This window comes from Canis lupus, chromosome 4 (assembly GCF_048164855.1).
Source record: "Canis lupus baileyi chromosome 4, mCanLup2.hap1, whole genome shotgun sequence".
NCBI lineage: Eukaryota > Metazoa > Chordata > Mammalia > Carnivora > Canidae > Canis > Canis lupus.
Window position 1 is genome coordinate 75,952,832 of NC_132841.1, and position 25,704 is coordinate 75,978,535.

Genomic DNA, 25,704 nt, shown 5'->3' on the forward strand with positions numbered 1-25,704 from the left:
CTTCCGGTGCTCATTCTCTCTCTCTCTCTCAAATAAATGAGTAAGTAAACTCTTTAAAATTTCCCTAGAAATTCAAAGCTCTTAAAAAACCTGACAAAATTGTTAACATTCTGTTTGTCTGGAATTATTCCAAAAGATAATATAGGGACCTTGGAGTTTTCTGCTGCCCAGAGGAGCCTATTAGCATGACTGAAACCTAGACAACTTAGTATTTATCTGCCAAAAGCATGACTTATCCATTGTTTGATTCTTTTCTAGATTGTCAGTGGCATAATTCATCATACCCAAGCTCCTAAACTGCTTAAAAGATTATTTCTGTTTTCCTATGCAGCTGCTGCACAAAACAATACAGGTGAGTCTCCTGGGCTCTCATTTGCAGGTAGGCAAACCTTTTAAATTCCTACATGAAACTAGCAGGCAAAAACCCATCCATGAGTTTCTTTTTCCTCTTTCCTAGCAATTGATTGCCTCTTGCTTGGGTAGGTCATTCAAACTTTTTAAAAAAAGTTTCGCTTTTTTTTTTCCCCTGTGATCTTTGTTGCTTTTTAACTTATCTTTAGGTTTATTTACTTTTTTGTGAGGGATTATTGGTTTGATTGTTTCTTATGAAAGATAAAATCAGCATATTATAATGCTAATGTGAGACTGGAGAAACAAAATTCAGACAAGTTTAAAATAATCCCTGTTTATCCTTGTTTGTTTTTTTCCACCTTAATATATTTAATTTCATTTCATAACACTCTAGGGAATGTCTTGCATTCTAGAAAGTTTTTATTTTTATTTATTTATTTTTAAGATTTTATTTATTTATTTATTCATGAGAGACACAGTGAGAGAGAGACAGAGACACAGGCAGAGGGAGAAGCAAGCCTCCATGCAGGGAGCCTGATGTGGGACTCGATCCATGGACTCCAGGATCAGGCCCTGGGCCAAAGGCAGGTGCTAAACCGCTGAGCCACCCAGGGATCCCTAGAAAGCTTTTAAACAACCAGAACATGCTCTGTAGCAAATATTTTGGGGGAATGGAACAGTTGTATGTGAGAGAGTATTTGACAACACAAGTATGCTTACATAACTTAAAATTCCAAATGTTTTCCATTTGATTCACTGCAAAAGGGAGCAGTCTTTTAACTAAGAAACTTTGGTCGATTAGCTGTTAATAATGCCTAGCACTATACAGTGTTTCCCCAGATGTCTGTCTTCCCCTTCCTCTCCATCCTTCTCCTCGGTTTGTTTACTCACTCTGCTGGTCAATCTTAACATCACGTTGATGTTGAATGACTCTGTACTATGTACTTTTCATCAGGGAAGTGGTATGTTACTTTAACAACAGACATGGGGCTTTCTGGAGTGCAGAATTGAACTGCTTATTTGGTCAACATTTTGAACACTTGATATGGGTCACGGCTGTGGGGATGGAAGTCGATAGGACTAAATCCTTGTCTTCTATGAGCATCACGTCAAGCACAGACAGCTGAGAGATGTGTTCTCTGGTGGAGGGGCTGGTCACACCAGAGGAGGGAGGCTTTCACAGGCTATTACAGGCTATCACAGGCTGTGCCGGAGCTGATAGTGGAGGATGTGGGCATGTGGTCATGGAGGAGTATTTTAGGCAGAGGGCTCAGCATGTGTAGAAATGTAGATACCTGAGAGAAAAGGTTACATTTTGGTGACTTAGTAGAAAAGCTGTGAATTTTGGGGTCTGTCCCACCAGAGTTCAAATCCATGCCCAGCTGCTCAATAGCTGTGTGATCCTGGGGCTGACACTAAATTCTTGGGGCATCTGTTTTCTCATTTTAAAAACAGCGGTGTTAAAGCCTCTATTAAAGTGTTGTGAAGATTATAAATTGTTAAATGCATGGCACATAGGGTGCAGTCAGTTAAGTGAGGGTTAATTGAAAGTATAACTGCGTATTTTTCAGGGTGGATTATGTTCAGAGAATTACACTAACTTAAGATAGTGCTTGCTTTACTGTTAGACTGAACATAAAATTAGTTTCTTGGGGATCCCTGGGTGGCTCAGCAGTTTAGCGCCTGCCTTCGGCCCAGGGCGTGATCCTGGAGCCCCAGGATCAAGTCCTGCATCAGTCTCCCTGCAGGGAGCCTGCTTTTCCCTCTGCCTGCATCTCTGCCTCTCTCTGTCTCTGTATCTCTCATGAATAAATAAATAAAATCTTTTAAAAAATTAGTTCCTTAATTCAGTAAGTTCATCTTTGTGAATGACAGGTGTTTTCACTGTAGCTATAGGTATAAGTGCTGAGTAACTGGCTTATTACCACAGCTTGTTGCAATATGAGATATACAAAATATAACTTATTAATTACTATAATTTATATAAACATTTATTGGATTTACATTTGAAAAATAATACTCTGTTTTTAGGAATTCTACGTCTTCCTTATATCCTGACTCTTGGTTCAGATTCAGCATAGGACAGTTTCTTAACTCCCCAACACTATGTTGATCCGTGTTCCAAAACCCTTACCTTGATAGACTCTGGCAGTTTCTTCACTTTGTGGTATGTGTGTGTGTGTGTGTGCGTGCGCGCGTGTGCACGTGCTCGTGCCACAAGGCCCAGGATATGTGTCATCTTTTATTCTGTTTTCCATCTTTTTAAAAATCTTCCTTCCAGTCCCCATTTTTTGAGAAGTAAATGTTATAAATGATAGATGCTAATTGACCAGTTAGCTTTTGCATGGAGCAGCAGTTTGTAGAGGTGGGTACTTTGCAAACTGAACATCTTTAGTTACTTTCTAGCTTGATAATTCACAAAAAGTGCTTTGGCTGAAAGGTCCTGAATACTCTGGGACATGGCATTTTAGGGAAGGACTTACCTGTGTTGCTAAAAGAATGATCTACTCTTGAATAGCATGTTACAAATATTTGTGTCCACCGGGAAATTTTTTTGGTGTCTATTACTTTATCCTTTACAGCTGCTTGGGTTTGGATTCCAGTTCTGCCATTGCCTAACTCTGTGACCTTAGGCAAGTTCATGACCTTTCTGTGCCACATCTGTAAAATGGAGAAATTAATATTACCCTACCCTGTAGGATTGTGAAGATTGAGTTAATAAAATGTAGTATGCTCAGAACAGTGCCTGGCACACACCTAAGTGCTATGTAAGCTTAACTACTGTTTTTATCATTATTCTTATTCTCTTGTGTACGATAATCTGGCTTTATTTTAATGAAATAAACTAGCACGGAGGAGTTTTATCAAACACTATTTTCCCAAAACGCTTGGCTTTTTTTAGATGTGCAAGGACTTGAACTAACTGATTTGTTTAAAAAGCTGAGACTATTTTGGTGTGTGTCACCCAGCAGTCTTTGGCTTGGGAGAAGACCAAGAACACATCTGCTGGGCTGCAGGAATAGTGCTCCTGGACATTTCCTCCTAGCAGGTAGCAGTAGCAGGGCAGGGTGAGGGGCAGAAGACTCCATCTAACCCTTACCCTCCCACAGCTGTGTGATCTGATGATGCCCTTTAATAACTGTCACACTGGAAAATCCTCTTGTTGGCAGTGCATCTTCAAATTGAAGGAGGATTTACATTCAGGGACCTGACACGCTATTCAAATGAGTTTGCCATCTTATGCACATATTCGTAGGGCTGAAAATATTTTATTATTTTAGCATCTGTGCCAAGCCTGTCTTCTGGTGCTTCACAGCATCTTTTATGTTATATAAATTATCTCATGGTCAGATGACTGAAAAATGGAGCTATAAATTACTTTTGCAAGGAGTGGAACAAGAACACCTCCTTTCTTCCAGTATAAAAAGACAGACCCTTAGTCATAATTTTGGGTTAATGACAAAAAAAAAAAAAAAAGGAACAAGGTTAGGATTAATCAGTGACCTTGCTGTGCTTGGATAAAAATGGGCTTAGTGAACAAAATTAGGGCTTACAAATCCACTTTCACATCATTAAAATACCTGTACTTTACACAAGATTTTGTCTTTTTAAATTTGTTTTGCTAGCCACTGATCCCAAGAACCATACTGTAATGTTTGACACCCTTAAGGACTGGTGTTGGGAATTGGAGCGGACCAAAGGCAACGTCAAGTACAAAGCAGTGAGTGTCAATGAAGGCTATAAAGTCTGTGTAAGGTAAGCATTCAGTGCTCTTTTTTTTTTTTTTAACAGCTTCATTGAGGTAGAATTCTCATGCCATACAGTTTACACATTTGAAATATACAGTATCTATTCACAGGGTTGTGCAGCCATCACCACGGTCAATTTTAGAACGATTTCATCAGCTCCAGAAGAAGCCTCATACCCCTTAATAGGTGCTCCACACGTGCCCTCACCACCCCCAGCCCTAGGCAACCTCTGATCTACTTTCTATCTCCATAGTTGACATATTCTCAAGATTTCATATAAATGGAATCCGATAACAAGTGGTCTTTATGTGTGGCTTATTCACTTAGCATAATGTTGTCAAGGGTCATCCATGTTGTAGCATGTATCAGAATTCCATTCTTTTTTATTGCTGAATGATATTCCAGGGTATGGATAGACCACATTTTATTTATCCACTCATCAATTGATCAGCTATTATGAATAATGCTGCTATAAACATTTGTTTATAAGGTTTTATGTTTTCATTTCTCTCGTATATATGTATGTATATATGTTTATACGTGCACATATATATTATGTGTGGAATATATATGGAAACATATGTTTCCATTTCGTGTGTGTGTGTGTGTGTGTGTGTGTGTGTGTTCACACACCTAGGGGTAGAGTTGCTGGGTCAAATAGTACAAAATGTTTTTCACAGTGACTGCACTATTTACACTCCCATCAGCAATGTAGGAGAGCTCCATGTTTTTCATGTCAATACTATACTTAAGAAACCCTTAAGATGTCCCTTAAAACATTTAAAAGTGAATTTGTGTCTTTGTTTTCCTCCATTATAGTCTGAGTAAAATTATTAGAGGCATTTTTCAATTTGTGTATTTGCTTTCCTTTTACTTAGCACTTCATTTATTCAGCAAAAATCTTTGGTGGGGTGCCTGGGTGGCACAGCTGGTTAGGCGTGCGATTCTTGGTTTCGGCTCATCATCTTGGAGTCTTGCTCAATGGGGAATCTGCTTCTCTCTCTCCCCCTTTATCCTTCTGTTACTGGGTGTGCACTCTTTCTCTCTCTCTCAAATGAATGGATAAATCTTTTAAAAAAAGAATTATTTGAGTGGCTGCCATGTGCCAGGTAATGTCCTGACTACTGGAGGTACAACAGTTAACAAAGAGCCTAAAAATCCCTGCCCTCTTGGAACTTTCACTCTGGTGGGATGAAAACAATGATAAAATAAATGAGTGATTAGAACGTATTAAAAGGTAGTAAGTACTATGGAGAAACATAGATCACACAGGGCTAAGGGGGTGCTGGAGGTGTTGGTGGGGAGGGATGGTCAGGCACCGGAGACAGTAGAGGCAAAGACCCTGAAGTGGAGTCTTGTCTGGCTTCTGTGAGGAACCGCAAGGAGTCCAGGGGCTGGGGAGGAACCATCAACTGGCAGAGTAGTAGGGGGTGAGGTCAGGGCAGAGAAAGGTAATTAGATGGTTTCAGGGAGGAGGCTTTCAGAATTTATGGTGCAGCGAGTAGTTTGAGCAGAGGCGTGATGTGATCTGACCTTCATTTTTAAGGGATGACTCTGCATAATCCTTTTCTTTTTTAAATATTTATTTATTTATTTGAAAGAGAATATGCACATGAGCAGGAGAGGCAGAGGGAGAGAGAGAATCTCAAGCAGACTCCTCACTGAGTGCTGAGCCTAATGCAGGGCTCCATCTCACAACTGCAAGATCATGACTTGAGCCAAAACCAAGAATTGAACACATAACTGACTATGCCACCCCAGTGCCCCTGTAGACTCCTTTTGTAAAATCTTGAAACTTCTCATTTTGGAACGTACTCCCCAATATCCTGCTAGCAGTTTCATAGATTTATATTTTTGTGGAGCTTTTTGTATTTATGGTTCTCACAGACCTGTTCAGCTCATCAGTTTTGATTTGGATCAGTCTCAAACATTTATAAAGTTAGCTTTCCTGACACAGCACAACCTGGAGTGACAGTGGGGAGGGGCCTGCAGAGCAAGTGTCACCTCCCCATTCCCCCTCTTTCCTAGTCACAAAGGATGAAAAGGGGAAGCTAGCTCTTGCTCAGAAAGAAGTTAGAAATCCCTGCACCTAGGAATTGATAGTTTATGATATGATGCTGACACTGATAGAAAGCATCCCCATTCTCAGAATTGTTTTTTAAAAATCCTGGCATAGGGATCCCTGGGTGGCGCAGCGGTTTGGCGCCTGCCTTTGGCCCAGGGCGCGATCCTGGAGACCCGGGATCGAATCCCACGTCGGGCTCCCGGTGCATGGAGCCTGCTTCTCCCTCTGCCTGTGTCTCTGCCTCATTTTCTCTCTCTCTCTGTGACTATCACAAATAAATAAAAATTAAAAAAAAAAAAATCCTGGCATATGTTGATTAAATTCATTGGTATTTGTGTAGTTGTCAGCACATCAAAAATATATTTGGTAGAAAGGCAGGTGGAGGGATCCCTGGGTGGCGCAGCGGTTTGGCGCCTGCCTTTGGCCCAGGGCGCGATCCTGGAGACCCGGGATCGAATCCCACGTCGGGCTCCCAGTGCATGGAGCCTGCTTCTCCCTCTGCCTATGCCTCTGCCTCTCTCTCTCTCTGTGTGACTATCATAAATAAATAAATAAATTTATAAAAATAAAATAAAATAAAAAATATATTTAAAAAAAGGCAGGTGGAGAAGGAAGCTTTTAAATATTTTTTTTATTTCAGAGAGTGCAGGAATGTGAGCAAGTGGGGGAGGGGCAGAGGGAGAGAGAATCTTCAAGCAGACATGCCACTGAGCATGGAGCCTGAAGTGGGGCTTGATCTCACAACCCATGAGATCAGAACCTGACTGGGGGGGGTGCGGGGTGGTTACCTGGGTGGCTCAGGTCATGATCCCAGAGTCCTGGGATCAAGTCCCACATCGGGCTTCCTGAATAGAGCCTGCTTCTCCCTCTTCCTGTGTCTCTGCCTCTCTCTCTGTGTTTCTCATGAATAAATAAGTAAAATCTTTAAAAAAAAAAAAAAAAACCCAAAAACCCTGATTGGAAACCAAGAGTTGGACCCCCAACTGACTGAGCCACCTAGCCACCTAGGTTATCAGGGAAAATGGAGCTTTCTCAAGGTTTTAGTGCTGGGAGCACTCAGCACAAACACATACCCTGTGGACTGCCCCACCCATGCTTGCAGTCCCCGCACCCTTTTCTGTCCCATGGAGAAGATACAGGGCAAGCTTGTATCTTGTGCCTTGTGTCTCACATGCACCACTATAGTGCTGCCTCCATGGTCTCCGCCACCCACCCTGGTCCCCCAGCATCCGTTCTCTGTGTCTCAAAGGGCCCTTTGTGGTTTGATTCCTGCCTCACGCCCCTCAATACCCCCTCTGACCATACTAACCCCACTCCCATAGGCCTGCCTGTGTGGTCTCCTATCTGGAATGTTCCTTCTGCTTTCAGCCACACAAGTGTGGTTACTCACATCTTATTTGTCAGCTCTTAGCTCAGATGTTACTTTCATAGGGAACCTTCTCCAAGGCCAGGTCTCTTTTTTTTTTTTTTTTAAATATTTTTTATTTATTTATTCATGAGAGACACACACACACACAGGCAGAGACACAGGCAGAGGGAGAAGCAGGCTCCACGCAAGGAGCCCGATGTGGGACTCGATCCTGGGTCTCCAGGATCACACCCCAGGCTGCAGGCTGCACCACCAGGGCTGCCCCAAGGCCAGGTCTCTGTGAGAGCGAAAGCTTCTTTTCTGTTCAGGGCCTCTCTTCCCAGCACTTCCTACAGTTGTAAGTTTATTTGTATTTGTATTACCGTTTGGAAATGTTTGTTTCTGTAGCTTGTCTGCTCTGGAGAATCAAGTACACTATCATGGGGGATTTTTGTTGTTGTTTTGTTTTGTTAATCATTATATCCTCAATACCACATACAGTGCCTGGTTTTAAGAGGCACTCAATAAATAGGAAACAGAATGAGTAAATTAATGAAAGCCCTTCCCTCAGTAGGTAGATGGCACTCCAGTCAGTTTTGATAATAGGAAACTGAGCATCTACTCCATCTTTTCTGGAGGTCAGGGCTGGCTTACCAGTCTTCCTTCTCCTGAAAAGCCTTCCTCTCATCTTGCCTCCCTGCCAGAATATCGGAAGGTCTGTTACCCTGTAGGGCATGTGTAACACGATGGAGCCTGTGAATTGACACTGCCGCAGGAAGACCTTGCTGCCCTGCTCTTGTCCTGCTGAGGGTTTCCTCACCCTAACTGAGGCTGGGGCGGATCGGACAACTTTCTTTCAGTAATAAAACATCCTGTATTTGGAAAAGTTTATTTTGTATTTGAAAACTCATCCTGATGACTAAACTGACTGCTCTTCCAAGGAGGGAGGGTTCACTGTTTGTGGACATTGGGAACCTCACAGCAGAGAGCCCTCGGAACTTCCTAGTAGTTCACTGGGACAAAGGAGGACATCTTAGACTCCACTCACTGGTGCAGAGCTGTCCATCTCTGTGCCAGCCTCCTTCCAGGAGCCACTACATGCCACATACACTAATACACTTGGTTCTGACATTTTTCCCTTTTTGGTAAAAGACTGTTTATAAGAGGAAATTAACTGGCTAACCAACATTATAAAAAAAATTTAACCTCACTGGTACTAGTTGGGGAAGACATGCAAATTTTTATTTTTTTATTTTATTTTATTTTATTTTTTTTAATTTTATTTATTTATGATAGTCACAGAGAGAGAGAGAGAGAGAGGCAGAGACATAGGCAGAGGGAGAAGCAGGCTTCATGCACCGGGAGCCCGACGTGGGATTCAATCCCTTGTCCCCAGGGTCGCACCCTGGGCCAAAGGCAGGCGCTAAACCGCTGCGCCACCCAGGGATCCCGACATGCAAATTTTTAAAACCTTGTGGCCCCATCTCTGTAGAATGAGCCTCTGGGGACACAGCTGGGACTTGGGCCTAAACCCACCCCACACGTAGGTCTCCTGTAAAGGCTGAGAAACTGTGGTCTGTTGGTAAGTTGCCAGCTAGAGCAGAGCTGCTTCCTCAGTCACCTGGGGAGTTTGTTAACATGCAGATTCTGATTCAGTTGAGGTTCATCTTGAGAATGTGCTGTCCAGGTGATGTTGCTGCAGACTTGGAGTAGCAGGATCTTCTAGAACAACTGCCGTCATCCTGCCTGTACACTGGGAAGCTTTTGAGCTTCAGATTTTTTTCTTCAAGCTTCTGATACTTAGTAGTTCTGGGGTGGAGCCTGGACATAAGGAGGTTATTAATATTCCCATGTAATTTCTTTTTTTAAGATTTTATTTATTTGAGAAAGAGACAGCACAAGCTTGGGAGGGAGGAGCCAAAGGGAGAGGGAGAAGCAGACTTCTTGCTGTGAGAACCTTCCTTCTTGGTGAGCAGGGAGCCTGATATGGCGCCTGATCCCAGGACCCCAGGATCATGACCCGAGCCAAAGGCAGACACTTAACCTACTAAACCACCCAGGCGCCCCTTCCTTTGTGATCTTATTTTATTTTATAAATAAATTTTATTTATTCATGAGAGACAGGGGGAGGGGGCAGAGACACAGGCAGAGGGAGAAGCAGGCTCCATGCAGGGAGCCCGATGTGAGACTGGATCCCCGGATCCCAGGATCATGCCCTGGGTTGAAGGCAGGTGCTAAACCCCTGAGCCACCCAGGTGTCCCTCCTCTGTGATTTTAATGGGCAGCCTGAGTTCATTGATTTGTGAAGGGTTTTTTTGGGGGGTGGGGAGGGGTGTTGTTTGTTTACTTCAGTGATAACACCTGAAGAAGGGATAGCTTACCACTATGCATTCAAGGGGACATACAAGAAAATATTCTGAACGTGTCAAACTTCAAAAGCCAAGTAATTCTTAACAGTTTTGATGGTTTGAAATACCTTGTCCTTGATCAGTGTTTTCCAAAGCTGGTTCTGTATTATATAATGAGAGCTTTTTTCTTTTTAATTACTTTAAAAATTTTTTAATGGAAAATTTCAAGCAGTATAAAAGAAAAGAGAATACAGTGAGTTCCCTTTTATTCATCACCCTCCTTCAACAATTATTCTTATGCCTAATCCTATTTTCTCTGTGCTTCCCTTGGGTTATTTTGGAATAAATCCCAGACCTCATCACATTTCATTCATGAGTATTTTGATATACATCTCTAACAATTAAGGACTCTTTTTATAAATATAACCATAAAACCATTATCATACCTTTCAAATTTAACATTAAAACCCTCAATGTCGGGATTCCTGGGTGGCGCAGCGGTTTAGCGCCTGCCTTTGGCCCAGGGCGCGATCCTGGGGACCCGGGATCGAGTCCCACGTTGGGCTCCTGGTGCATGGAGCCTGCTTCTCCCTCTGCCTATGTCTCTGCCTCTCTCTCTCTCTCTCTGTGTGACTATCATAAATAAATAAAAATTAAAAAACAAAAAAAAACCCTCAATGTCATTTAGTAGCCTAAGTCAGTGTTCAAAACTTTCCCCATTGTTTTTATAAATTTTTAAACAAATTTTCAGCTTTTTATCTGTTTTTTTTTTTTTTTTTTTTTTTTTAATGATAGTCACAGAGAGAGAGAGAGAGAGGCAGAGACACAGGCAGAGGGAGAAGCAGGCTCCATGCACCGGGAGCCCGACGTGGGATTCGATCCTGGGTCTCCAGGATCGCGCCCTGGGCCAAAGGCAGGCGCCAAACCGCTGCGCCACCCAGGGATCCCTGTCTCATCATCTAATACTTAAGGAATTTACTTTAAACATGTGACATGCACACAGGTGCCATCTGATTATTTTCCATTGTAGTTTTTGCACTATAGACACCTTCTTATCTCCCATGAGGCTTTATTTCAAGCTCTTTGAGTGCAAAGTGTTTACAGCCCCACAGTGATACAACTTAGCACATTTCTTATTCATCGAAACCTGCATATGCTAGCTAGAGGAAGAGGTGGTGACCCTGTATATCTTTGATATTTGCAACTCTGAAAACCTAACTTTCCCACATCCTACCACTTAGCAGGTTATTTTTAGAACCTAAGTTTTCTCATATAGAAACGGAAGTCATACTGGTTAGGTTTGGGTCATAGCTTTACTAATGCTTAGTAGTGGTATTACCTGTGAAGGGCCTTAGGGGTACTGTCTCAGTTTCTTTATCTGTGAAATGGAATAATAGTAGTACATACCTCATAGAGTTGTTGGGAAGATTAAATGAATAATTTGTGTTAAGGAATCCAAGTCTGGCATATAGGAAGCACTTAAATGTTTGTTGTCAGAGTGCGTGATAAAATGTCTAGGCATCAGTCATCATAATTATTGGTTTATGTTTTAGTCCGCCTGAGAACATGAGTGCTTAATTGCCACCGTGTGACAAGAAAGATCTCTCTCAGTTTTGGAATTCATCTACTTTTAGGTATCACATATTCCATTCCCCTCATTTCAAGGATGAAGAGACAGACCCAGAGAAGTGGGGGGCTTAACTAATGGTCACATAGAATCAGAGGCAGAGTTAGGATTTGAACCCAGAGTCCCAACTGATTTAGCCAGAGATGGTTCATTTGTACTGGTTCTTCTTTAACTTTGAAATAAGGTTCGTGCCCTATCACTTTGCTTCACTTCCTCAGTTCATTAAAGTTGAGCTTTCATATTTAGTGCATCACTCCAGGACAAAAACTGATGACCTCTCTTTCTTCTAGATTGCCAGCATACTTTGTTGTCCCTATTTCTCTTCCTGAAGAGGACGTGCTACGCTTTCAGGGTCACGGCATACCAGTAAGTACATCTGGAAACCCTAATAGCCATGGGTTGCTCATCAACCCATTCTGGCAAGTTATTCTATTTAAAACCCTTGGCTTTGGTCCTCTGTCCAAAAGTGATCCAAAAATATCTCAGGGACTCACTAAAAGAGTCTCAGACATGAGGCTCCCTGGGACAGCTCTGAAGTTTTCACAGATGCAGTAGAGTTTTTAGCAAAAACATTTCAGAGATTGAAAAGGATTACATATCTGCCTACTGTTGAAAGCCAACTTGATTTTATACCTGAAATCAATTTGAGGCTAAATCTCAAAATAAGTCTGAGGGTCGTAGGGCTTAAGATTCTTTTTTGGCCCCACTCTTCATTTTTGAGTGGGTGTGGCCATGTTTTCTTCCAGAGACAACATGGAGAGCTTACTTAGTTTCCACAGAATAGACTGGGATGGGAGCCATGTTTAATGTGTCACTGATCAAAGAAAGCAAGACTCTGGCAGTTATTCCAGTTTCTAATTGGTGGTTGAGAGTTGCCAAGCCTTCAGGGAATTTAATAAGGAATGAGAATTACAAATAAATGCTGTACTGTGCTCATGGCTTTTTCACTGAAAAGGTCACTCCTGTATGGGAGGCGAGATGTTTAATGGGGTCACATGCCCAGAAGCCTGTGTAGGCAGGGCAGGTAATGAGCTTGGTCCTTGCAGTGAACCAGAGACCCTCCACTTGAGTTAAGGGGAGCTGCTCCTCTGTGCCAGCCAGTTTGTGCCATGTGGGAATATGGGCCTGGTTTTGCCAAATATCCTGATTTCTCAGGGGAAGCCAGAGATTAGGATTTTTATGTGAGTCGTGACTTTTCTCAATTTCTAAATGTATGCATCTGCTTCAGATGTTAAAAAAAGACAGAGTTGCCCAGAGTCAGCTCATGTCCCACTAGTTTGTAACCTTTGAGAGTGGTGGTTCTCACACTTCTGATCTCAGCACTGTATACTCTAAAAAGCTATTGAGGATTTCAAAGACTCTCTGTTTATGTGGATTATATTGTTTGATATTTGCCATATGACAAATTAAAACAACATTTTAGTTTATTTTAGCAGTAAACTTACATGTCAGTATAAAAAAATTTTTATGAAAAATAGCTGTTGTTCAAAACAAAAACATAGAATTGCAGTGTTTTACAGTTTTGAAAATAGAAGACCACTGGATTCTTATATCTGCCTCTTTCTTCAGTCTGTTGTAATAGGCAGTATGGGCTTGATAGAAGTACATGAGGAAAATCCAGCCTCACACAGATCCATATTTGGGAAAAGGAGGAATATTTATTAGCCTTTTCAGATAATTGAGAATATTGTTCTTTGATGGTGCACCAAAAAAATGATAAGTGGTGGTTTCATAAAGGTTAATTGCATAAGGAATCTGAAAACATGATCAATGAATTTTTCATTCTTTGCTAAATTAAAATCCATGGGGTCTGCCTTGTATTTGGAATAGATCTTAAAACCTGCATGATTGTATGATATTACATAGTGGTCATTTGGGAATTGGGGTTATACAGATCATCCAAATATTAGCATGTTTCCTTCTATAAAAATCACATTCATTAACATCACTCTTGTCTCATCAGAAGAATCTGTATATTTTGGGAAGCAGTCTAGCAAGAGGTAGAGATTAGTTTCCTCAATTCTAAGTTTGTTTGTTTTAAGATTTTATTTATTTATTCATGAAAGACACAGAGAGAAAGGTAGAGACACAGGCAGAGGGAGAAGCAGGCTTTCTTCAGGGAACCTGATGCAGGACTTGATTCCAAGACCCCGGGATCATGACCTGAGCCAAAGGCAGATGTTCCAACTACTGAGCCACCCAGGCATCCCCACAATTATAAGTTTTGCTTGAAAGTTCAATATTTATCATTTTACCAGTTTGTCGGTTGTTTTCCTTGAAGAGATAGGGTCACTTCTTTCTTTTTTGTTTTTTTATTTTGGAGGATGAACGCTTGCCACATACCAAAGTCTGAATACCCATTGTTTGACTCTCACTTGTTCTTTGAATTCCATGAAGAGAACAGTTCATTTACCTCTCACCTCAGTCACATAAATGCTTTTCCTCAAGCTAAATGTTGTGCTTCAGTGCTTCCTTCCCACTTCATCACATAAAATATAAAGCATGCTAATATTAAATATTAATCTGTAATGGTCAAGATTAATAAAAATAATTTTTAGTCCTTCATTAAGGACATTCTCAAGTAAAACATTTTCTTTGCCTACGAGTGTATGGTAGCAAAGAATACAGTGGTGGCCAGTGCTGTCTGATAGCAGTACCTTGACTAGGCCCAGGCACCAGCACGGCTTTGACATCATCAGTGCAAATGTCAACACAGTGAAAAGGACAAATTACCTCTTAGTATTATTCTCATACCACCCGAAAGGGTTTTGGGACCCCTGCCCTCTATCTATAGACCACATTTTGAGAATTGCTATTTTGGAAGAATGAAAACAAGGGTCTTCGTTCTTTAAGCCTTTCAGAGATGAATTGGGGAAAAGAAGGTGAGCTCTGTGGGAAGAGACAAAAGATCAATTGTCTATACGAGTGTGAGTAGACTGCCTTTCCACCGAGCGTTGTATGAAATTTAGATACTGTCTTCTCTCCAGGCCTTGAGGCTGAGAAAAACAGGTGTTCTGATGAGACCTGCTGGGGAGCCAGCAACATAACTTTGATAGAAACAGTGAGCAGGGGTTCTCACTTCTTAAATTTTTTTGTATTTATTTTTTAAGATTTTATTTATTCATGAGAAACAGAGGCAGAGACATAGGTAGAGGGAGAAGCAGGCTCCCTGCGGGGAGCCAGATGCAGAACTCGATCCCAGGACCCTGGCATCACAACCTGAGCCAAAGGCAGACGCTCAACCACTGAGCCACTCAGGATGCCCTTCACTTTTTTAGATATGTCCTGAAAGTTGTTGGTGGGGTTTACATGAATGGACAAGAGAAAAATATTATACAAGATGGAATTTACACATTTCCCCAGGGAACACAGAGCTCTCATGATACATAACATAAAATTTATCATTAATGGCACTTAGTGTATGCGTATTGTTATGCAACCATTACCACTTTACAGTTCCAGAACATTTCTGTATCTCCATGCTTTTTCATCCTGATTTTTCAGCTAGTGTACTTTTCTTTGCCTTTTCTTATTTTCAGTGACGACCTGCATCATTTGTAAGTTCAGGCATATCCATGCTGCCACTCTAGTGACTTTGGCCTCTGCCCTCTACTGTTCTCCAGTCCCTGAGTATTGATCTTTCTTGGCTGTGGAGCTAGTGAACATCCATAAAGATTATTCAAACCGAACAGCAGAGTATTACTTAATGAGATATGTGAAAGCCATATGTTACCTTGCCTCAATTGGGCCTTTCTTCTGTTCAGCAGTCTGTTGTTTAACTCCTTTTGGATCTTGTATCATTCTTCCCTAGGGCTGGTGTAAGCCATTTTTTTTCATTCTCTTTAAGTTTGTAATTCCATTCTTTTATACTGAGAGATGATGTTACCCTACTTCCGTGGGATCTTAGACAACCAGTGACAAGACCTCCCTTGGCTTCTCCCTTCACTTCCATTGTTTTTCTCTGTGCTTCTGTTTGCTTCTCCTGAATCTAAACAGCTGCCTGGCTCTTGATTGGCTCTGCCCTTGCCTTGTCTGGAGCCTGCTTCTGTCAGTCGTCCCCTTGCCCCATGGATTTTTCCTGGTGTTCCGCTCTATCTGAAGGTACACTCAAGCCTCCCCCTGAAGAAGCCCCCCCTCTGTGAGTTAAGCTACTGCCTTGTTCTCCCTCCCAGAACTGACAAACATCTTTAAAGACTTGATACTAATTTTCCCTACTTGACTCTACTCATTTCTTCTCTTACTATGACCTTTGCTCCCTGCTCTGCTGACAGACCCTCCAGAAGTCAGCGGGCCTTGTACATCCCACCTCTCCACACCAGCACTGCAGGTGTCACACTGATTATGGTCTCAACCTTTTTTGTTTCTAAATTCTTGTCTTGTGTGGACACACTGTGCTCTCTTGGTCCTCTGACCTCCCTAATGGTTTCTTCCTTCTTACATTGCATTCTAGCTTCCACTTTGTAGGTGTTCCTCTGAAGCTCTGTCTTTGGCTATATTAAGAGAGATACCTTAAGATGATCAAGTAATGAATAAATTCTCCTTCCATTTTAAAAGTTAAACAGGATTAATAAGCAGTGATTGATGTCTGTTGTCAAGACATTTATATTAAGGGATACCTGGGTGGCTTAGTGGTTGAACATCTGCCTTCAGCTCAGGGCGTGATCCTGGATTCCTGGGATTGAGTCCCATATTGATCTCCCCATGGGGAGCTAGCTTCTCCCCCTGCCTATATCTCTGCTTCTCTCTGTGTGTCTCTCATGAATAAGTAAATAAAATCTTTTTTTTTTTTTAATCTTTATTTATTTATGATAGTCACAGAGAGAGAGAGGCGCAGAGACACAGGCAGAGGGAGAAGCAGGCTCCATGCACCGGGAGCCCGATGTGGGATTCGATCCCGGGTCTCCAGAATCGCGCCCTGGGCCAAAGGCAGGCGCCAAACCGCTGCGCCACCCAGGGATCCCCTAAAATCTTTAAAAAAAAAGACATTTATACTAAGACACCAGACAGAAATTATACCTATTACACATGCTTTTTGTTAAATTCCAATGAGAAGTCTGTCTTTCACCAAGAATTTTGCTTATTTTCTGTTTATTTTTTCAAATAGAGAACAGTAAGGGAATTGCCTCAGAGGAAGTGAGACCGGTATGGATGTACCTGCAAAAGAAAATGAGCTATTGATGGTTGAATATCACCAAGAGCCAACTCTTTCTACCCCAGGAGGAGAGATCAAAAGGATAAAGGACACATAATTTCTTAGAACCTGTCACCTAGTCATAGCTTAGAGTGTCTCCCCTTTTATCCAAGTGAGCTGCACCAACTAGGGGGACAGGATTGCTTAGGCTTTCAAAATACTGCCACCATTGGCAGAGGGCTAGGAACTGTCTGGTAGTTTCTGTACGTTGCTTAGCATGACACTGAAAAGGAGGGGAAGGCAGCAAAGGGCACTTTGAGTTGTCTCAGTGTCCTAACACTTCCAACCTCATTGAATCTTAAAAAGTCAGAGTACGGCTTGGCCCTGAGAGGAGAGTCCTTGCTTTTCAGCATTTCCTTTAGTTCTGTGTTTCTCTGTCTTCACTCCCTGGGTCGGGGTGTCCTATCTTCCACGTCAGCTGGCAGCCAGCTGCCATGTCCAGATCCCCAGTCTTGCCTTCCCCTCCTAAACTTGTAACCCCCATCTAATATGCCTTCTGGATATCTGCACACAGCTGTCCTATTGGCACTGGACGCCTAATATACCCAACATTGATCTGTCTTCTTCCCCTGAAACCCCAAACCACTTCCGTTTCCTGGCTTTCTGAGTTAGTGTGGAGTATCACCTGGATTGTGTGCTGATCTTGAACCTCATGGCCCTGACTTCTGCTGCTAGCATGGCCAGTGTGTGGTTTATACCATTCATTGCAGATGAGTAGCACATGGTACCGTCTCTGGGTAGCAGAATTATAAAAGGCATCTTCTTCCTCTCGGTTTACCTTCGAGCTAAGGCTGAGGACTTGGTCAGCAGAGCGGCTGCTGGGCTATAGCCATTTTCAATGCTTAACCAGGCCTTTATAGAGCACAAAGTCCACAGGTGTACTCACCTGCCCCAACCAGCCTTGCCCTCTCCTCCACCCCCAGCTCCACCGACAGATTACTTTGTCCCAAGATTAGTTCTTACTTCCTTCTGTTCCTGCAAAACAGCAAACAAACAAAAACTCCCACCATAGCCAGAAAAGTGCCTGCACACCTGAACCTATCACGTACGGTCATTTATATGATTTCTTCCTCTCTTGCCTTCCTTTGTTGTTCCTTGAAATTCTCTTCTCCCATTTACCACATCCTACCTTTCATTATGTTTGTAAATTTATTTCCCTTGGGAGTATAAACTCCTCGAAGGCAGACACAGTATCTTAGCACTTTTCACATCCCCTTTGTATATAGCGCCGTGCCTGGCGTGTACGGGTTGTTGAGGAGCCAGCTTTCTGTTCTTTCCGGGTGAACTTTCTCTGCTGACAGGGACTGCCCCCTTCTTGCCACCCAGCTAGAGCACGGCGTCTAGTCAGAATGCTGCAACCTTTAAGTGCAGCTAGAGAAGGTTATTTGGTTCTCCAAGCCTCAGTTTGTTGCTCTTGATGGGGCTACGGATCATAGCTGTCTCAGAGCGTGACTGTGAGAATCAAATGGGTTAATTGAGTAAAATGCCTGACAGAGCAAGCTGCACTCCAGTGAGAGCTACTGTGCTAATAATGGTGGTGATGCCATTGTCCAGGCTCCCAGCACGAGAGCCAAGTCAAGAGGGATATGTTAGACCATAGGCAAGGCTGAGTGTGCTTGTCTTGACCTGGTTTGTTTTAAGACTAAATCAGTGTTTTTCATTGTACATAGTTACTCTTGGGCTTAACAAAGTTGAATATATCCAGCCATTTCTTACTGAGGTTAAACATTTCCCTGTATGAATTTAAATGCTAAGCTTACCTGACTCCTGCTGGATTGTGTATGACTGAAAAACCTGTATTCCCCTTTGCAGATATGGTGCTGGTCCTGCCACAATGGATGTGCCCTTTTGAAAATGTCAGCACTGCCCAAAGAACAGGATGATGGCAGTTTACAAATCCAAAAGAGCTTCTTGGATGGGTCAGTACTAGTCTACATATTGTTACCAATTAGCTTAGTTCTTGTTTTCCCAGAAGCAGGGGAACAGTTCTTAATAGTACATTCACTCCTGTTTACCTGCTAAGTTAATGCTCAAGAATACCACATAAAGTGGTTGTTTTTAATAACCTTGAAAGGAGGGACACGTGACTGGCTTGCTGGTGGAGGATGCCACTCTTGATCTTGGGGTCATGAGTTCAAGCCCCACACTGGGTGTAGAGATGAAACTTTGAAAGGATAACAGTATAACATAATCATTAAGAATGTCAACCACATTGTTTCTAAAGACGCACACCAAAGTATTTAGGGGGTAGTGGCATGATGCCTATAGTGGTAACATTGGTCAGATCTAGCTCATGGCCTATGTCACTGTCCTTTAATACTTTTGAAAAATTTCAAAATATTAAAAAAAAAGAAAATTTTCAAAATATTAAAAAAACCCAAAGTGGGTAAATTAAAAACAGAAAAGAAGAAGACTTTGAAGTTATATTGCCTTAGGTTCAAATCATGGCTCTTTCAGTTTATAATCTTCATGATCTTGGGCCAGCAAGTGCTCTACATGCTTCCTTTGCTGACTGGGAACGACAGTCCTATGCTAGTCCTGTAAGTGCTCAGGACAAATAAACTATTTCTAATTCACATCTACTTTTCTTTCTTTTTTTTTTTTTTTCCACATCTACTTTTCTAATCTCATGTTACTTTTTGATCCCTAGAATTTACAAGACCATCCACAGGCCACCCTATGAAATTGTTAAAACTGAAGACCTGTCAACCAACTTCCTGTCCTTGCAGGACATCCAGACTGCATACTCTAAATTTAAACAGCTGTTTCTGATAGGTGAGAAGAATGCTGAGCAAAATCTTTCTGTCACATGGGGAAGAACATGCCATGTGGATCAGGTGAAAGTTGGTGCCTTTTCCCTGGGCTCCGTATGCACCAGGGGCTCCTGGCCATGAGGGTTGGTGTCATGGCATGGAGGACTGGTGGCCAAGAGGCCGTGTTGTTGCCACATCCGCCCCCCCCATTTTTCTCCAGGCTTTTGCCCCCCTGCCCTTTCTCATGGCCATGAGCACAGGCCCACCTCTTTTCTGTCTCCATCTCCAGCACCCCAGGTGTCCAGAGATGAACATGGGCTTCTCCCTTTAAAAGTTGTGTAACTGTGCAATACCGGCATCCACAGGCTGTCTCACAGTGACTTAGAAAAACGAAGGGTCTGTTTATTTTCATTGGTGGTTTTTTGAATGGACCCTCCCACCCCCACCCTAAGTGAAAACATCTCTTTTTCCTTCTGATTAAGCAGAAATGGACAGTGTAGGAAATGAAATATGCACATCCCAGCCACCCCCACTTCCCTGCCCAGGCTGCCCACTGTGAACAATTTAGGACTGGAATCCTGGTTAACCTGTTCAGTTACCTGTTCTCGTTCTTCAGTGAGTCTGTATTACCATCTGAGATTAGTCACACTTACAGGTAATTTTTCCTAACTTGGATTTCATAGCCTAACAAATTCCATCTATTTGAGGATTCATTCATTCAGCCACCATTTATGGCATTTCCATCATAGGCACTGACTATGGAGACATTTGAGATAAAGATGAATACGATACCTGGGGAAACAGCAGTGTCCACTTCTAATGAGAACACATTGCGTTGTGTGTTATAAAATAGATTTATAAAAAGCAGGGACTTGGCAGAGAGTCCCTTTTGCACTAGTCCCATTGCACTAGTTCATTGGTTTTGGGGGTCTTTTGAGGGGGGTAGGTAGGTTTTTTGGTTTGTTTTTTGCAAATCTTAAATTTTGGGTGCTCTACACATTCAGAGAAACTTCTCCAGTAACAGACTATAAAAAGGATCCCTGAAAAGTAAAGTGGTCCCTGCTCTAGCTGTTGCAGGACTGTGCTTCTACACTTCATCCTCATCTTCCAGGACTTGGAGAAGCGTCTGCCTTGTCACTGATTTGAGTTTGCAGCTTTGACATGTATCAGACATCCATGAAATGCAGGGCTCTCTCTATCAAGGTGGGGGGATGAGGGGTAGGAGCGTGCAAGGAAAATGTGTTCATGTATTTAGGGTTCTAACAGAAGCCAGGTCTCTCCCTTTGGCCGGCCGAGTCCAGATCACTAGTAGGAACAGTATAGGGCACTATTTTCTGCCTAAAACATGTTACTCTCCCTGTTGAGTTCTAAGGTAAACTGTGACTTTATAGACATACTGTGGGGTACTTTTTATTTGAGCAGTAGATATCCAAAAAATCCATTTTTGACTGCTACCTCCTTCCTGGGGCATAGAGTTCAAACACCATTTCAGCCGAAGTCTGGAAATGTCCTTTTCTTAAAAGCGGAGATCTGTGCTTGGATTCTACAGTCCAGGTCTGAGACTGACTGAACAGCAGGCTTGGGTAGCATGGATTTTGCGTGGCAGATGTGTCAGGGAACAGTGACCTAACTTCTTACTCTTTTTTTTTTTTTTTTTTTTTCAGATAATAGTACGGAATTTTGGGACACAGATATAAAATGGTTTTCTCTGTTGGAAAATAGCAGTTGGCTTGATATAATCAGGTATTTTAAGCTATTCTTTTGCTCATGAATTTTATGGTTCTCTGATTCAAAGTAGTGAAGCAAATTGACAATTAATTTATATTTCACAGTTAATGGTTCTTAGATCATATGGTCTATTCAGGGCTCAGCTGGATTTTACATGTTATGTGTTCTGTGCTCATTTGATCTGAATTTTTGGACATACTACTGCTCACTAAGAGATCTCTGTAGGCTCTACCTGAGGCATGGAAAGACTGCAGAGGAGGGGGCAAGGCAACCCAGGATCCTAACCGAAGCAGCTGGCCTGGCCTCCAGGCAGGAACCAGGACTGCCAGGGGGAGGGATGTTGATTTTTTACTGAATACCTTTCTGAATTATGTGTCTCGTGTATATTACCTGTTGAAAAAAAATAATATCATTTTTCTCATAATTTCATGATTAATCTCAATTTGTCATTTTGGGTTTGGGAATTAGATTGAGATTCCTGGAGACAGAATTACATTCCCTTCCCTACTGCATATTTTGAATAGCTCCCCTCTGTTGCTGTTAAGTAGTAGAGAGGGTGAAGGGAAGCACAGAACAGAATGGTGACCAGGGGTGTGAGAATAGCTCCAACCCTAGGATTCTTTTGAGGAAAGAGAAGAATTCTTCCCTTGACCTGGCCTGGAATCTCTCTGTCTGTTCTGCCAATAAGGTGTGTGAAAAGGAGTCTCAGCCCTCCAAACACTTACTAACAAATACCTGTTGAAGAGCCTGGTGCATGTCCCATAATTGGTGTTTTTGTTTTTGTTTTTTGTCCTGTAATTTGAATGTATTATTGTAAACGGTGATAAATGTCATACAGAAAAGAACACTTCATTATGTGGGGTAGGTAGAGAAGGTTGAGCATCTCTAACCAAATGAAGAGTCGCTACGAAGGCACCCCTGCTGCAGGCAGACAACAGCATATGTGAAGCCCCTAGTTATAAGTCAAGAAAAATCAAAGCTGTTAAAGGAATAGTGTGGAGAGAGAGAGAGACAAAAGAGATTTCTGGGCATATTGGATCTTATCAGCCACACTGATATGTTTGGAAGTGACCTTGAATTAAATGATGTGGTCTGGGGCACAATTTCCGATGTGGGCATTGGCGGGTCTTACTAGGACTCACGGGCCAGACTTAGGCGTGAGTTCTCAATAAGAGTTTGTAGTTGAGAAGTCACCTGGGAACATTTTAACATCAATTTTGGGATTTCCTTCTGAAAATTTTCAGTTTCTAATTAGCAAATGAAGTGTCTTGAATATCTGAATAGTGTGTGTAAATGGTAATTTGCTTCTTTTCTGTCTGGAGGATTTCAAGTGGAAAAACCAATGAGATTGTGTCCCTTAGTCTTCAGTTTTCTGTCTCTAAACTTCTCATCGTTTCCATGAGGAACCATCAGGAACTAACACCCCTTTTCTTGTCTCTTTCTAATTTAGACGTTGCCTGAAAAAAGCAATAGAGATTGCAGAATGTCTAGAAGCACAAAACATGAACGTTCTTCTTTTAGGTAATATATTTAAAGCAACAAAGAGTGGTTTTCATTTTCCTTCACTCAAGACTCAATTTCTGTACTCACAGCTTTATGGAATTGGAATTGTCTAATAAAAGGAGTGAGCTTGTGTAGAAATCCCTCCCATTCTTTTCTATCCTGACCTTGGAATCCTTTGTGTTTGAGGTCAGTGTTATGGTTTAAAAATAAATACTTCATTTAGAACTTGGCAGATCTGTTTGCAGCCCAAGAAGGAATTGTTTGGTATCTTCACCAAAGCTCACATTTCCAATGCTTTGGGTTTTGTTTTATATTAACTTGGTTGAAGTTAAAATCTTTTGATAATTCCTTTTCTATAAAGTAACCTGTGGCTGGTTTAACTGTTATTTTTATTATATACCTTTGTGTTTGACAACCTTGTGCAGTTGCCCTTGAAACTTTGTGGGTCATGAATTCCTTTTCCTCAGTGGGCTTAATTAACATGCTTAACATGCTGACAGGACATAAACATTCAGAATGTGTAAAAATAGGTATAAACTGCTTTTATTTATTTATTTGTGTATTTATTTATTTTTAAAGATTTTATTTATTTATTCATGAGAGACTCAGAGAGAGAGAGAGAGAAAGACGCAGAGACACAGGCAGAGGGAGAAGCAAGCTCCATGCAGGGAGCCCAATGTGGGACTCGATCCCAGGACTCCGGGATCACGCCCTGAGCAAAAGGCAGATGCTCAACTGCTGAGCCACCCAGGTGTCCCCAAACTGCTTTTATTTAAAGCCTCTGGCTGGAATTGGTTAGATCTGCACTAGAATATTATATTTGCTGTTTAGAATATTTTCAGCTCCTTATAAACTGCACTTCCAATTCAGTAGATCCCCTCAGGCTTTTGCCTTGCTCTGATGCACTCCGTGACTGCTGAAATTTAGCCTCTGTGGGCAGGTTGGAAAATGAGTCTGCCTGGGGCTTCTGTTCCACCTGAAACTGGCTTACTGACTTCAATTTTAAGACATTTATTGAGCACCTGCCGTGTGCAGAGTTCTATAATTCTGCCATCTAGAAGTTTACAGCCTAATGAGAGAGTTGACCTGAGCACATAATTGAAAAATACCTACCCACCAGTGGCAGAACAGAGTACTGAGTAACTGGTGCAAAGGAGGAAGGATAGAGATTGGAGTCTGAGAGCAGAAGTACCCAGGGCCAGACTGAACCACTGAGAGTTCCATAAAACGAAATCTGAATCTTTGGCTAAGGTATGAGAAGTCACTCACTCCCAGATGGATGACTAAGTTGTCTCATCTGAAATCTCATTTTCTAGCCCCTCTTCCTGTTACTAATGACATACTATTTATATGCTTCAGATTCAAGAAGGAAGATCCACTTAAAAATGAAACTTGTTTCAAAAACCAGTAGCACCCCATAGACCAAACTCTGGTTCTTTTAAATCCACATGTTCCCTTAATTTAGACTTGTCGTTTAGAAGATAAAGAGAAGCACAAGCATAAGCCTGGATTGTAAACCCTGCCTCACAGTTACAGGGTCAGAATGAAAGAGTTTTCACAGTGGAAACACCTTACCTACTTACTACCTCATTTTCAAGTTTCTCTAAGTGCACTGCTACTAGCACCGTCATCCTCATGGACATTTTTAAATAGCAACTTGAGTTGTACTTCTTTTTGTAAAGAGGAAACCACGGGGGTGTAGACCCTACCTTTTAGGATCTGAAAATTCTAAGGCAGGTTCATGGATGGTAGTATGCTTTCATTTGCTGTGAGTCATGAATGCACATGAAGCAAGCGTGTGAGCAGAATTTTTGTCATCCAGGTTTTTGTACGGTGTGCTCAGGGGTGGGTGCATGGAGGTGGACCCAAAGGTGTTTCTCCTCCGGGTGACACAAAGGGCAGCAGGCACCTCTGTGCTCTCAGCCCGAAGCAGAGAGAATTGTGGAGGTGGGAATTAGGGATCCAGAGATCTTAAATTTCCTCCAGAGTAGAGGCAATGGAGAAATTGGGAATGGCAGAAAGGAGCTCTGAGCCGAGTCTGAGAAGCAGCTGCGTCTTGGAACAGTGGGTCCGGTGAGGACTTCTGCTTTGACACAGCAGCTGGAAGAGGTTGAGCTGGTCTGTGAGGCCCAGAAGACCCCCCATCATGTGGATTGTTCTGCTCTCATTGTGTGGCACCCCAGGATGCCCCGTGCTGACAGGGGATTTGGCAGGCCGCATTTTATTCATTCTGTTAGCAGATACATGCTTAGTGCCAGAGTTTGCCGGAACCTGTATGAGTCTGGCCAGAGCGGTTTGTCTCTCAGGCTGAAAACACTGCCTTGTTTCCCTCTGGCCCTTGCCTCCAGGGAAGTAGGGCTTACCTGCCAGTAGTGGGCAGACTTTGGTTTGGGGAGCCCTGCTCTTAATTGTGCGGGTATGAGTGCTCTTTAAAAAAAAAAAAAAAAAAAAAAGATTTTATTTATTCATGACAGAGAGAGACAGGCAGAGGGAGGAGAAGCAGGCTCCGTGTAGGGAGCCTGATGTGGGACTCGATCCCTGGTCTCCAGGATCAGGCCCTGGGCTGAAGGCAGCGCTAAACCGCTGGGCCACCAGGGCTGCCGGGTGCAAGTGCTCTTTGCAGCTTTTAGTAATGTCATGCTCTCCTGCCTCTCTCTGCTGGCGCTGGGGCCCCTCCCAGAGGAGAATGCTTCAGACCTCTGCTGCCTCATTTCCTCTCTGGTACAAGTGATGATGGACCCCCACTGCAGAACCAGGGTTGGTTTCCAGAGCCTCGTCCAGAAGGAGTGGATCATGGGCGGCCACTGTTTCCTGGATCGCTGCAACCACCTCCGTCAAAGTGACAAAGAGGAGGTGAGTGTCCACCTCACAGAAGTGCCTGGTCTCTTACTTAATACTCCCCTTCACATGGAGGGTTACTGCTTGCAGAGTGTGCGCCTATGGGTGTGTTAGGGAGGCTGTGTTCCCCTTACTCTCTGAGGATTCTGAATTCTTTAAGCAGTATTGAAACCCTTCCCCAAGGAAAGGGAGGTTAGTAAGCA

The 25,704-nt window shown here is 42.5% G+C and overlaps 1 protein-coding gene across 1 annotated transcript in view; it reads left to right on the forward strand.

The window, feature by feature from the left end:
- Positions 1-25,704, forward strand: part of MTMR12 (myotubularin related protein 12) — a 72,871-nt gene that overhangs the window by 37,274 nt on the left and 9,893 nt on the right. The window contains 8 exon segments of the mRNA XM_072824994.1: positions 259-352; positions 3,978-4,107; positions 11,779-11,854; positions 18,492-18,598; positions 19,330-19,454; positions 21,097-21,175; positions 22,611-22,681; positions 25,344-25,516. Of these exon segments, the coding sequence (XP_072681095.1) occupies positions 259-352; positions 3,978-4,107; positions 11,779-11,854; positions 18,492-18,598; positions 19,330-19,454; positions 21,097-21,175; positions 22,611-22,681; positions 25,344-25,516 (855 nt within the window).